Raw genomic sequence first — 15359 nt, 5'->3', positions numbered from 1 at the left:
CAAGGTCCACCTTGGACCCAGGTGCAGAGTTTGGAGATGACTGGTGGCACTGTAATTCCTGGAGTGGAGTAGTGCCATTCCAATTAGTTAATTCCTGGCAGACTCTTTAGCTCCATTTGCTGGTATGCTCATTGTACCGAGGGCTTTCACACTGGAGTGGTGCGCTGGCAGGGCGTCAGGAAAAGTCCTGCCAGCAGCTGCTTTGGAGCAGTGTGTTTACCGCTCCTCCACAGCTGCTCCCCATTGAAATCAATGGGGCAGCGCGGCTATACTGCCGGCAAAACACCGCTATTGTGGCACACTGCAGGCGGTTTTAACCCTTTATCGGCCGCAAGCGGGGGTTAAAATCGCCCGGCTTGTGGCCGAAATGCGCTGCAAATCCAATGGTAAAATGCCGCTAAAAATAGAAGCGTTTTACCGGCGATGCTATGGGCAGCAGTGTGAAAGGGGTCTTATTCAGAGATAGATTTTTTTTTTGGAAAGGTCTTGATTCTGCACCTTATTCTAGTCGAGAATATATTATGCATTTTACTTTTTAGAACACAGGGTTTCAAATTGGTAGAAGATTCGAGTACTGTTTTTTGCCAGAATTTTTGAAAAAAATAATTAGGGCTGCAACTAACGATTATTTTCATAATCGATTAGCTGGCCGATTAATAGCCTTTTTAAAAAAAAAGTGGGTCAAATTGACGTTCATTTTCAACCACAGTGATGGGAAAATTTGGAAATGGAAAACTTCTTAGTCAAAGGAATTTTCAGACAGTGTATGGGGTTTTTGTTCAGAAATGAAGTGAAAATTTCAAACAAAATTCTTTCATTTGGCGAATGTACAAAGATATTTCATCGGAATATTCTCACCTGAAAATTGATCCGTGAGGCCAGCATAAGGCTCGATACACATCTATGCAGTTTTTGCTTTTGATCTGTTTCTGCAGTGCTTTTTGCTATGCGTTTTGATTTTGGCGCACGTGATTTTACTGCAATTTGCGTTTTTTTTCATTTTTTTGGGGGCAGATTAAAAAACACAAATTGCTGCAAAAACACATTACAGTATTTTCTGCAGCTTCTCCATTGAAGTATATTGAAACAAAAATGCACCCTTTTGGATTAAAAGTCCCTGACCCTTTCCAAATATGCAGCAGCTGAAAAAATTACAGATATGTACGTGTCCCATAGGAAACCATGTAAATGAACTGTAGTGCGTTTCTGAAAAAAGAACCAATAGACATATAGATGTGAACCAGGCCTAAGACGTTTAGTAACATAATGGGGATAAAAAGACTAAAATTAGCCCTTTATAGTACAAAAGCATATAATCACTACTGGAAACTTTTTTTTTACTACAGAACAGTGAAAGTAATATTTACAGTAGTGATTATATTTTTGTACTATAAAGGGCTCATTTTAGTTTTTTTTTTAACCCCATTATATTACTGGCCGATCAATTATGAAAATAACTAATCGATTATGAAATTAATCGATTACTATCGATTAATCGATTAGTTGTTTCAGCCCTAAAAATAATCAATTTCCTGCATTATTCTCCAAAGCAAGTCATGTGTGCATCTCCAGAGACTCCTGGTATGTTCTGCTGCACCTTAAACCCCAAGACCTCACCAAGTCCCAATTTAAGCTAGCTACTTATGTCCTGATGGTGGCAAAGCAGACTATTGCAAAGGTCTGTATATTTTGCGGAGGTTCATCGATGGAGTGACACTATCAGAAAAGATCACTAGTATCCTATTGGGCATGCAAAATAAATTTTAAGATATAGACCCCATGGACAGAAAATGCTCATCCTTGACTACCTATAGCAAGTTATAGCAACTGTTGGGGCTCTAGGCTTGGGTGTCCTTCTCCCAGCCTCCCTTTCTCTACTGGCTCACTTTCCTACTCAACTTCCTTGTCATAGAGATCTTCATTTCAATACAAACCATGCTATTCACCCAGATCTAAGTTTCTTCTGCACAATTTCCTGTCCACTAGCGGAGCACTTTTAACCCCAAAAAAAGGGTTAAAAACTCCCTTGTTGCAGCGCTGCCCATTTATTGCAATGGGCATGGGTGTTTGGGGAGCTCGGTAAACAGCGCTCCAAAACCGCACCAAAACTGCTTGCAGGACTTTTCCGAACGTCCCGCAATCGCACGGCTCAAGTGTGCACAAAAGCAACACTTAAACAGCGGTAAAGCGCCGTTAAAACGAGCAGGACATTACAGTTGACGGCCAATGCTTTCAGTGTGAAAGCAGCCTTAGGAGAAGTTTATTCCTAACTAAACAAATCTCTTATATCTCAAACAAGCTTCAATATAGCACTGATTCTAAATATTTTGGAAAACTGCAACAAAGATTTGTAAAATTTTCTTACACGCAAAAGTAAAAAATACTTAGCTTTAACATACTTTAGCTTCAGCTCAGTACGAGTACCAAGATCAAAAGACAACTGCTGGATGAGAGATAACAGGACAGGCTGGGTAAGCGGACATGGGTGCTGTCCAAACACTTGTTGGGAATCCACTGTTTCACAAACATACAGAATCAGATTCAAATCTGAAGCAGTTAGAGCCTGCAGAAAAACAAACGGTTATAATCACTACCAAATATTAATATTTTCCTACAGTTCTGACATTTCTGTGTAGATCTAGTGACAAAATAATTATATGTACTGTATATATACACTGCGTGTGTGTGTGTGTATATATATATATATATATATATATATATATATATATATATATATATATATATATATATATATATATATATATACACACACACACACACACACACACACAGTGCTCAGCATAAATAAGTACACCCCTTTTGAAAAGTAAGATTTTAATCAATCTCTCAATGAACACAAGAACACTTTCCAAAATTTTTACAAAACTGAGTTTTATAGAACATTTTTTTAGCTCATTACTTGAAAGTAAGGTTAATAAGATAACAGATTACAAATTTTTCAGTTTCAATACACAAAAAAAAAACTACTACGACTACACCTAATATTTTGTATAACATCCATGATTTGAAAGGACGGCACCAAGTCTTCTAGGCATAGAAAGTTGGTAACATATTGCAACATTTGTATTTTTCACCTCTTTTAGAGCCCAGGTAGTGTATGGAGAGTAAGGCCGCGTACACACGGGCGGACTGTATGGCCAACTTAGTCCGTCAGACAATCCGACAGACAGTCCGTCCTACTTTCGAATGAACGGACTTGACCATACACGATGAACAAACAGTCCGCTGAAAGCTTGCGCGATGACGTGTACAGCACGTACGACGGGACTAGAAATCGGAAGTCCAATACACAGCAATGCAACCTTTCGCCGTGTAAATCCTTTCTGAGCATGCGCCATACTTAGTCCGTCCAACTAGCCTACTCACGAGCGGACTGTCCGCTGAAACCAAAGTTGGACGGACAATATTACGGAAATTCTGAAATACCTAATCCGCCAGACTGTCCGCTGAAAAAGTCAGCTGAAGCCCACACACGAGCAGACTGTCCGCTGAAATGTGTTTCAGCGGACTAAGTTGGACAGACAGTCCGCCCGTGTGTACGCGGCCTAATGCTCAACTTGTCTCTTCAGAATTCCCCATAGGTGTTCGATTGGGTTCAAATCAAGAGACATTTTTGATCAAACAGGTTCTTTATTGAACTTTAGGTGAACACACAAAAAGAGGTGGCATTAATTCACATTGTACCATACCTAGACATAGGTTACTTAGAGAAAAGGGAATTCCAGATAAGAAAACACAAGAATAGCATAAGTGTATATAAATCACAACCATTGAGGAATAATAAATCTTGTCAAACATTCATCTCGTATTCATCTCGTGTTCAAGCAGGACATTACAGCACCAGCATCTGAACAAGTTCACACTGGCCGAGCCCAATGGTGCCCACATCCTATCAAATTTTCCCAAGCACCCTCTATATTGACATACATATTTCTCAAATATAAGGGTATTACCCATGTGGGTCACCTACATTCGGAGGGAAGGAACCAGAGCAGGAGAAGAAGGAGCTTACGGGCCTCAAAGAGAGCTTGATTAACTGCTATTCCATGGGCTCTTCTGCTATAGCAATCAGATATGATGCCTAACAGGCAATATCTAGAGTAGAACAATACTTTAGATTGAAATATCCTATTAAGGGTATCCAGAACATCTATACAATATCGATGGAGTTTAGGACACCTGCAGAGAAGATGATCACCTTTGTCTCGTTTGCATATAGCACATAGAACCTGTCAGTATTGGCATATTGTGGAGCCTAATAGGAGTTAAGTGTGATCTCAATACACAGTTGAGACAGTTTTTGTGAGGGAATTAAAGAGCTGGATACCACAGCCTGCAACGCCTCTCCCCACTGGTCGCCTCCCATCGCTCATAAGCCTTGTTGGGCAAAACATCCAAGTATTTACTTAGTAGCATACTGTAGCACTGAGAAATAAGGCCTATAGCATAGTCAATCGAAATATTTTTTATGAAAGATTGGGGTTGGTGACAAAGTCCAAGATGTCTCCTCCCCCTGGGCTCTGACAGCATGCTGCAACTGCAGTGGGGAAAGTTGTGTGTGGTTTAGCAAACAGCCCTGCTTCCAGGCCCATTGGAGCAGAGTCTGCACCCATACATTGTAGAGGACTTGGCCACTGAATCCCTTTTCACCCCATTGTCCTTCAGAAAAATATACACAGATGTGTGTTTTCGATCACTGTCATATTTGAAAAGTGCATGGCAAGCAAGGACACGGAGTGATGGTAGCATCTCTTCCAATATAGAAAAGTACATCTGTGAATTCATGATACCATCAATGAATTGCAGCTCCACATTAGACACTGCCACCGCCATGTTTCACTGTAGGCACCATGCATTTTTTTTTTGTATGCCTCCCCTTTGCGACGCTATACAGTTTTGAAGCTATCAGTTTCCCTCCAGAGAATACAGAGGCCCAGTAGTCGTCTTTTTCAGCATGGGCCCTGGCAAATTCTAACATGGGCTTCCTTTGTGGACGACACCTATGCATGCCATTCCTCTGCAGTGTACGCAATATTACATAGTTACAGTTAGTAAGGTTGAATAAGGGCACCAGTCCATCCAGAGTGTCTACAATTGTCCCTATCCCTTTACACTGCACACTCACATCGGTCCCTACCCTCAAGGAGCCCACAATCCAAGGTCCCCATTCATATACTAGGGCCAATTTTGGACAGAAGCCAATTACCCTACCTGCATGTCTTTGGAGTGCGGGAGGAAGCCGGAGTACCCGGAGGAAAGCCACGCAGGCACAGGGAGAACATGAAAACTCCAGGCAGTTAGTGTCATGGTTGGGATTTGAACCAGCGACCCTTTTTACTGCTAGGCGAGAGAGCTAACCACACCACTGTGCCTCCCTATTGTGTCACTGGAAACAATTATCCCAATTTGGATAACTGCAGTGAACTTGCATGGCGAGTTTCTTCAACCCTTCTCATCAGAAGACGTTTCTGTCAAGGTGTTAACTTCCGTGGATGGCCTGGACCTCTCTGAGATGGTTGCAGTTCCATCTTTGTTAAAGTCAAGTAAAGCACTGCAGATCTTGTAGCCTTCACCTTTTTTGTGTAAAGACATTTTCTTTGTCAGGCCTTGTGACATTTCTCTTCCATGTGGTGCCATTGCTGACAGCATGAAATGGGAAGGGGTTTTCTTAATTAACACCCTTTTATAATCAACTGTCTGCTGGACACCTGTTGAATGAATAGACTCACCTGTAGTTGAATTCTTGTTAATTAGGATTTTGTCGTCTAAAATTTAGTTTGTTTCTAAGACTTTCATTGGGGTGTATTCATTTTTGCAACATGGTCTTGAATGAATTTGTGAGGAAAAATACTTTGTGTGTCAAAATTAACAAATCTTGGTTGCAATCAATAGCCCCTCATTTGCAGGAGTATTTTGTAGTATAGTGTCCCATTGAAAATGTTAATTCTGAAAGGAAAGTAAAGGTTTTCTGACAAATCTGTTGGGGTATACTCATTTATGCCTTGTTATCTGTACATGAGAAAAATCGTCTATGTTGCTGCAGGAAAATCTTTATCATTCTAAAGGACAATAAAGTACATATTGTTGTTGAAAATACTGATCCCCATATTCTACAAAGACATTTTTCTAGTAATTATTTAAATATTACATAAGATAAAGCTCAGGCTGACTTAGGAGTCCAATACAAGTTTCTCTTGAACAAAAAGACAGTGATGGAGTCACACCCTATCCTTGTTCTTGCCCATGTTGGGTCAAAAGAAAAAGAAAAAAAAAGTTGAAGTCTGAATAAGACCCGCTGCTAAAGTACAACTTTTTTCCGTTTGGATAGAAAGGGAAGAACATAACGCATTAGTATTTTTTGGCAACTGTCCCATTGAGGAGATTTCTATTTACACAAAAGTTTGGACTTTTGTTTTTTTTTAAAGTGAGGGAACTCCTGGTTGTCACCCGAACCAATGTTCATCTCCCTAACAGAGGCAAAAAAAACCTGAAGGGTGTTCCAATAATGCTCTTCCATTTCTAAAATTAAAAACCAAGAAGAATTTTGACTCATCTGCAAATTTCATATCTTGGTGTACAGTACAGGATGCAGACTGGGTGCCTTAACTATAACTGTACCCCACTCTGAGTCTTCCATTTTATGGTAAATAAGGCAGAGTAACCAAGGAATAGATGGGAGGGTGGTTTGTGTCCTGTGCTGTACTCCCAAGAAATGGAATTTACAGCCAAATCAAAATTCCTCTTATCCATGGAATACAGGATAACGGCTGAGTATTCATAGAATCTGAGATGACCCCAAGCAATTAATCAGAAGCATGGGAAATAACTAGGCAAGCAGGATTGTGCCAACAGACCTAACTAAAGAGGGGCGCTAGAACCTTGCGGCCAAAAAGCTCATTCTGGAAAAGATTGGACATCTGCTTGGTAGAACTTTGAAAAGGTATGAATGGAGGACCAGCCTTACAAAGATGGGTTACAGATAACTGGTGCCAAAATGCCCCAGAACGCCGACTGGATCTGGCAGAGTGGGCATGTAAAAGGGGAGAAGATTTGTCCTTGAGAATGTAAGCTCTGGCAATCAGTTGTCTTATCTATCAAGGATTGGTGAACTTTGAAGCAGAATGACCCTTGTGGGGTGCTATGGGTAGGACAAATTGGGAGTCTGGCCTTATGGAAGCTGTGGTTTAGAGATTCTTATGACTTTGATTATGACCAGGGAACCAAAAGCAATTTCTTATGTGCGCTTTGGAGCAGGGCAAAAGGGTGGTATGACGCTTAATTGAGATGAAAAAGTGAAACCAAATTGGGAAGAAACTACATGTCTTGGGTGTAGGACTATCTTGTCATTGTCTTCTTACAAATGTCTGACAGACGTAATAGCAACCAAATTGGCCACTTTGGAGGAGAGGTCATCTAAGGGGATATCCCTAATAGGTTCAATTGGTGGTTTCTGCAGAGCAGAAAGAACCAAAGTACGATCCCAAGGAAGCACAGTGTGGGTAGCTTGATGTGAGCTACACCTAGAAGAAATTATAATTTTTTTTTTTTTTACAAGAAAGAGTTAAACCAGAGGTCTTTTAAAAAGAATAGATAAGGCTGAGACCAGTCCTTATGGAATGCTTAAGGCCAAGTTCTGGTCAAGTCCTGATTGTAGGAAGGCCAGAATGGAGGCTAAGGGCAATCTCTGGGATTGGAGTGCCTGTGTTCATACCAGCAATAAAGGAATTCCAGGCACTATAATTGATCTAAGAGTGTTTTTTCTTCCTTTCAGCAAGGTAGAAGTGACATACTTTGAGACCGCTCTGTCTCTTAAAACATGGGCTTCAACAGTCTTACTATTAAAGCCAGAGAATGAGAAACTGTAGAGAACAGAGGGATCCAAAATAGGTCTGGCCTGTTGGGGAGAAGCCAAGGTTATTCTCCTAGTAGTTCAAGTGTTTCTGAGTACCAGGTTCTTCTGCCCCACTTTAGTGCAATAAGAATCACTGGCTGCTTCTTTGGAAGGAAGGCATAGATTAGCCTGAACAGAGACCAGGGGATTATCAAGGCACCAAAAGCCAGTGTAACAGGGCCCTTGAGCCTGGCCACAGACAGAGGTAAGTTTGTTTTTGAATCTGGAGGTTGAATATCTAAATTGGGGGTCCCCCCATCTTCAACATTGCAGGTTGAAGATTTGAGAGTCAAACCACCATGAGCCAGGTGGCAGTGGCTGAGATAATCCCTCTTTCCAGATGTCCATTCCTGGGGAGTGGACTGTATAGATCTCTGAACAGTGAGACTGTCCCAGATTATCTGCCTTGCTTCCCTAAAGGCTGCATGACTCCTGGTGTTTCCTTGTTGATCAAAGTAGGCCACAGTCATGGCATTTTCTGATTACACCCTGATTGGGTAGTCCAATATTGCAGAGCCATCATTTTTGCTCTGAGCTCTAGGATGTTGATGGGGAGCATGTCTTTTGCCAATGTGACTCAGTAAACGAGGGACTGGAAGACTCCTCCACAGAACGTAGACCAGCATCTGCTGTTATTGCTTTCCAGCAAGGAAGGGAAGACTCCCTATTGTTAAGGGTGAGCTGGTGATCCACCAAGCTAAGGAGGTCCTTGCTTGACTGGACAGGAGCATGGGCAGGTAGAGAGGAGTATGCTTGTTTCAAGTTGACTAGATGTTGGATGGGAGGTCTGTAATAGAGCTAGGAAAATGGCACAGACTTGGAGTCTACCATGAGGCCTAGAATGCTTATGGAAAATCTAATTGTGGGATGATTCTTTGACCTAAACCCCAGAGTGTGAGCTCTGAGAGAAAGCATTTTCTTCTCTGGAAGAAAAACCTTTGCCTGTGATATGACCAGGACCAGACCCAAGTATTCTAGGCTGGGGAGCAAATTTTTGGAAAATGATCACCCAGTGGAAAGCCGGGGACAGACAGAAAGGGATGCCGGGGACAGAGAGGGATGCAGAGCGTCAAGAACAGAGAGGGACACTGGGGACAGAGAGAGGGATGCAGTGCGGACAGGGGACACAGGGGGATTACACCATGTGGAAGTGGGGACACAAAACGTACACAGCCTCACCTGATGCCTGTAATAAGCCCTCTCACAGCACGCAATTCCTCGCTGGCTTCTTCTCTCTTCTCGTCCATCCGGTGATGTAATGTACAAGCACCTGGGGTGGGTGGGAGGGAAGGAGGGGCCGAAAGGGAGCAGCACGCTGCGAGAGATCTTATTACAGCTGCTGCCCTTGCTAGAATTTATGTGTTAGTCTTGCGTAGCCTCTTTGGGGTCCCCTAATGGCTCTGGGCCCTCGGGCAGTGCCCAAGTGCCGATGGGTCAGTCCGCTCCTGCTCATTAAACTGTCCACATTCAGTGAAAGTTCACGTACTGCAAAGTTTGCAGTACATGAACTTTCACCGAATGTGGACAGTTTAATGAGCTTGTTGCACAAATCATTTTATTTATTATATTTATTTAATCCATATTGAGCACTATGTTTGATTGCCAAGCAGAAGCAGCCACACACACACACAGAGTCACACATGATGAGCACTTTAAATCATCATGTGCAATTGTGCCAGGCCCAAGCAGAAGCAAGCAGCCAATCAAATATAGTGTTCAATATGGATTAAATATGCATAGCCATAGATATCATAAAGTGTAATAGTGTTTTGTGCAACAACAGGTACTACTAAGTAATTGTACCTGTTGCACAAATCACTTTATTACAATTTATGATATCTATGGCTATGCATGATTATTTAATACATATTGAGCACTATATTTAATTGGCTGCTTGTTTCTATTTGGCAGTTGACAGTGGGAATCCAGGCACACATGCACATGATGATGATGCTCAAGATCAGTACTTTCTAGGCTGCAGTGGTAATGCCTGGGGGTTCCCCTTCATTTATTCTCTCCCTCTCTCTAGTTTTTCGTGCCTCGTCTCTTCTCCTCTTCACATCACGTGACGTCACAGACGACACTCCGGGGAGAAGATGATGCTGGCCGCGTAGAGGAGGGTAGGCAGAGCATTAGTCTCCGCCAGTTACCCTAATCCTCTACGTGGACCAGGTCTGGCCAGTCATGGGGGTGCACACCTGTCACTCTCCTCTTCAGGCCAAGTAACCATTAGCAAGTGCCAACCGTGGCGCCGGGGGATATATTAGTTTGGGAGGCAACCGTGGGAGGACAGGTGGTTTTTTTTTTCATGTGGGAGGCGGCTTTTTTGCCACCCCCCTCCCATGGCACTTGCCATGGCTGCCATATCTTAGATACGTCCCTAGGAAAGCTTGGAGTATCTTAATTGTGCTGTGGATGTTTGTGGAATGCTGGAAAGGAGATGAGACCTTCAGGAGAAGGTTGTCCAGATGACCTGTGAGTGCTGGCCCTGATATCTGAAATAGGGCAAAAAAAAGGTCCTAGAACCCTTGTTAACACTCTGGGAGCAGAGGGATAGCCCAAAAGGTTGTGTGAAAAACTGGAATTGATAGTTTTACACGGCAAAGAAGAGAAAAAACTGATTAGGTAGATAAGTGGGAATATGCAAATAGACATCATTGATGTTAACAGATGCCAGGTATTACCCTGGTCCCAGAGAGGCAATAACTTACCTTCCAAAATTCGTGAAATGAAGATATTTGTTTAGGGAATCTAGGTCCAGAATAGGAAGAATACCCCCAACATTAAACTTTAGTATCATGAACAGGTTTGAATAGATAGAATTCTTTGAAGCTATCCTGTGGGGTATTGGCACAACTTCTTCCTGGGACAAGAGATGGTTTGAAGCATTCTAGAAATTGACTGTCCATGGGCAGATATTTAGTAAATTGAGAGAAAAAAAAGTGGTGAGGGGGTGGAGTTTTGAACTCTATTTTGTACCCATTTGAGACTGATTGAACCCCCAAGTCTGGGACGTCTGTGACCCAGAGAAAGGCACGCTGCAACAGACGTCCCCCATTCTTAGGAGTGAGGGCACCCTTTTATTGGGAAGAAAGGTTTTGAGAAGATTTGGTGGGCTTTGTGACTCAAGACTTACAATGAAAAGAGCTGAACTTCGGTTTGGAAGTTGAACAGAGCAATTAGGTGCTCGTGTTTTGAAGATGTAAAGGGTTCTGAGGTGGGGGGGCTTTTTAATCTGTGGAAGTAGAATATTTACTCCTGAGACATCTTTATGAATTTGTCACAAACAAATTTCTCCTTCAAGGACATGCGTATGAGGTAGCTTTTATAGGAAGCTCAGCTTTCCAGGATTTCAGCCACAAGTTTCTGTGCATGTCAATATATATATTAAAGATATTAAAGCCATTCTGCAAATTTCTTTCATTACTTGTTCTGGGAGAATGCAGAAGATAATTGCTGTAACTGCTCAGTAAGGCATGGCCCTCAATATCCTAGCTCGATTAGCTGCAATTTGACAGACAGAAATCATAGCAATAGCAGATTGCAGAGCTGGGATTGCAAGCATAAAGACAGCCTTTTAAGAGTGTCTAAAATGTCCTGTCTGCAGAATCTTTGAATAGAGAACCATTTCAACTGGTACAGTGAGGTGTTTAAGATGGAGACAACGGGATCAACTAGTGCAGGGATATGCAATTAGTGGACCTCTAGCTGTTGCAGAGCTAAAAGTCCCATGAGGCATAGCAAGATTCTCACAGCCACAAGCATGACACCCAGAGGCAGAGGCATGATGGGACTTGTAGTTTTGCAACACCTGGAGGTCCACTAATTGCATATCCCTGAATTAGTGGAACAGACCATTCTTTTTTCACATTATAGATTTATGGATTGACTGAGTTAAAAATCTTTTCTGGATTGGCCCAACCATCATTGCCCATTCTTTTGTTCATGAAGAGGGAATGTCTTTTTAGATTTTGCAGGTCTCTTTGTACCCAAGGGGCATTGCGAGATGGAAGAAACCAAGGGCGCCAACGTAGAGGCTTTTCCACACAGCAAAAGTGAGCACATCCACATTAGAAAGCATATTGTTTGCAGTTACAAACTGAGGTGTATAGGAGCCTGGGGGTGGGAAAACTTGACTAAAACCCCCTCCAGGTCCTCTTCAATTCTCTTCTAAGTTCACCTCTTCTAGGCAGAGACAACGGATCTGGAAAAGGTGTTTAGTAGCTTGGACATAGATGGCTGTATCAAAGCTGTTATTAGAGAAATTGTGACACAGGGTGCCTTGAAAAAGTATTCATACCCCTTAACATTTTCCACATTTTATGATGTTACAACCAAAAACTTAATTTTATTGGGATTTTATGTGATAGACCAATACAAAGTGGCACACTTTGCCTAGCCAGGATACATGCCGTTTCTCAGTGAGCTGTTCCAAATGTGCAAAAAATCTTAAGACATTCATTCCTAGCCATTTTTTTTATGGCTCTCCCCGTATGAACGGACATGCTGCTGTTTTGGTTGGGAGGGGAGTCTGTCTAAGCTGTGCACACTGATTGGTGTGTGAGGACAGTTTCTATATACACAACTGTCCTCCTATTCCTTTAATGGTGTTCATTGCACTATTCAGCAATACATGAAATTTGAGGGACCATCAGCTGGTATCCATGCTAGGAATAATCTTCATTTGATCTCGATCTTGTCAGTGGATGCCGTTTGGAGAAGTTTTGCTGTCCCACTTTGATGGTCCTTTGATGGTCCTTCCGGGAGCATTGATTGTGAGCTTGGATTTTTTTTCTTTCTAGTAAGCGCGCATTTAGATTGTTAGCACATTGGTGGTGAAGGAAGATTTTTTTGGTGCACTGAAATCTACTGAAAGAATCACTTCTTCATTAACTTACACGGACTGTTGCACTCTTTTTTTCTGGAGCACTTTATTGGGCACATTAATTAATTAATTTATTTAATTCATCACGTTGGGACTCAAAGTGTTTTTTTAGTTATTTATATTTATTATCTTTATTAAATTTATTTATTCACCAATATCACGTTTTTGATCAATTTAATAAGATTATTTATTTTTATATTTTATTTTCAGTTGTTAATGTTCATTTATCGTTATATATCACTACCTTCATGAGGAGCTTTTTTATATGATTAAGGGATTGGTATCATTTATTATTTTAGAACATTCATGTGCATACTAAATATTACTGGAGATCATATGTCCATATGGTAATATAGGTCAATATAGGTGTAAACTATTTTTGGGGTAGAGATAGCGCAGTTATATTTTTTGTTTTATATTGATCTTTGATGTGTATCACATCGTAATAATTGTGGCTTTAAATAATTAGAGTATCTTTGGGTGTTGTTTCTAGGTAAGCGCAGTATTTTTCCTGTTTTTACAAAGTGGCACATAATTGTGAAGTGGAAGGAAAATTATAGTTTTCAATTTCTTTTACAAATAAATATGTGAAAAGTGTAGTGTCTATTTGTATTCAGTCAATGCTTTGTAGAACCATCTTTCACTGCAATTACAGCTGCAAGTCTTCTTGGGTTCATCTCTACCAGCTTTGCACATCTAGAGTGAAATGTTTGCCCATTCTTCTTTGCAAAATAGCTCAAGCTCTGTCAGATTGGGTTTTGGGGTAGGGTTATAGGGGGGAGACCCCAGGGGGTATGGCGTCCTCAAAAGCTTGCCAGTGTCCAATTACTCAGCCTGTGTCATGTACTGCACAATTAAAATGTGTACAATACGCATCTGATTGAAGCGCTGGTATCTCCCTTTTCTATCCCCAGAATAACCTTATAAGGAAAGGTGAGCCCACAGGTTCATTTTAGAAAAGTATAGATTGCATTAAATTATAGGAAGCTGTTATCGATTGTATGATACTTAAATTATATTTACATTGTGTCCGAATTATACGAATACAATTATTAATACAAGAATTCTAATGACCATAAAGATGAATAGATCATATTAGACAGTAAATACCTGCTGGAAAGCTTGATTTAGGTGACCTTGCTGCAGAAGTTGCAATATGTGCGTCTGTTGTGATTGAAAGTCAAAATGGGAGGTTGGTATTGGTGTTCCAGCAGCAGATCGCATTGCATGCATAATGCTTGAGGTGACGGCTGCTTGCTGTTCTTTCATAGCATGGTTTACTTCTTCCTTTATTATCCTTTGGACATGGTTTAGGATAGAGTCCTGCATGCTGCAAATAAAACCAGTGTATTTTAATTAGAACCTGTTTAAGTGATAAATGTATTCTCTGATATATTACTATAAAAAAAAAATAGGATTTTTATAACAGCTTACCTATAAACTCCTTTTCTTTGATGTACATCAGGGGACACAGAGCCATAGTAATTACTCTGTGGGTTATATCAGACCGACAGGTGCTGGACACTGGCACGCCCCTAAAATGTGTGTACTCCCCTATATAACCCCCATTACTGGGAGTCCTCAGTTTTGTAGCCAAGGATTACAATGTATCCCAAAAATGGGACATTCCACATAGTAATTACTATGGCTCTTTGTCCCCTGATGTACATTAAACAAAAGGATTTTACAGGTAAGCGGTTATAAAAATCCTGTTTTCTTTTCTTACATCAGGGGACAAAGAGCCATAGTAATTACTATGTGGGATGTCCCATAGCAATGGCAACTGAAGGGGGGGGGGAAGGAGGGGGGAAGGAGGAGAGAGACAGAACAAAAACAGGCGGCCAGAGGACTCATACTGCACCCAACGGCAATATCCTCATGACCTTTAATATCGATTTAATAAAATCTGATAAACGTATGAACCAAAGACCAAGTCACAGCCTTACGGATCTGAGCCATAGAGGCCTGATGATGCACCACCCAAGAGGCACTAATCGCGCTGGATGAGTGTGCTCTTAACCTGAGAAGAAAGAATTTTCTTTAAGCTGAAGCATGAACAATCACTTGACGAATCCATTTGGAAAATAGTGGACCTTGACGCTGCCTGTCCACATCTTGGACCCTCTGGCAGTACAAACAAAACCTGTGTTTTGCGAACCTAAGTGGTCGCCTTTAAATTGACTGCTCGTTCTCACTACAGCAAGAGAATATAGTGCCTTCTCTTTCCTAGATTAAGTCTCTGGGGAAAAGGAGGAAGAATAATATCCTGGTTTAAATGAAAAACCTGTTACCACTTTGGTAGGAATTCAGGATGAGGACATGAAACCACTTCATCCTCATGCATGATGAAATATGGCTCTTACAAGACAGAGCCGCTAGTTCCGATACTCTTCTAGTAGAAGAAATGGCAACCAGAAAAGATCATCTTTCTTGTCAAAGAACCAAGGCAATTTCTCGTAAAGGTTCGAATGACTGATTTAGCAAAGCCGATAAGACCAATTTTAAATCCCAAGGATTAGAGATGCCTTGATAGGGGGAATAAACTCCCTGAATAAGCTATGC

At 41.4% G+C, this 15359-nt stretch overlaps 1 protein-coding gene across 2 annotated transcripts in view; it reads right to left on the bottom strand.

The window, feature by feature from the left end:
• EDC4 (enhancer of mRNA decapping 4) overlaps positions 1 to 15359 on the bottom strand; it is a 499346-nt gene that overhangs the window by 13101 nt on the left and 470886 nt on the right. For both annotated transcript variants that reach the window (XM_077456654.1, XM_077456664.1), the window contains exons 26-27: positions 13908 to 14127; positions 2400 to 2563 (exon numbers count right to left, since the gene is read on the bottom strand). In XM_077456654.1, coding sequence (XP_077312780.1) covers positions 2400 to 2563; positions 13908 to 14127 — 384 coding nt within the window. The remainder of the gene's footprint in view (positions 1 to 2399; positions 2564 to 13907; positions 14128 to 15359) is intronic.

The sequence above is a fragment of the Lithobates pipiens genome, unplaced genomic scaffold (assembly GCF_037356315.1).
Source record: "Lithobates pipiens isolate NorthernLeopardFrog02 unplaced genomic scaffold, aLitPip1_a1.2 Scaffold_10, whole genome shotgun sequence".
NCBI lineage: Eukaryota > Metazoa > Chordata > Amphibia > Anura > Ranidae > Lithobates > Lithobates pipiens.
Note: the sequence above shows the minus strand (reverse complement) of the source record. Positions and strands in the feature narration are given on the sequence as shown.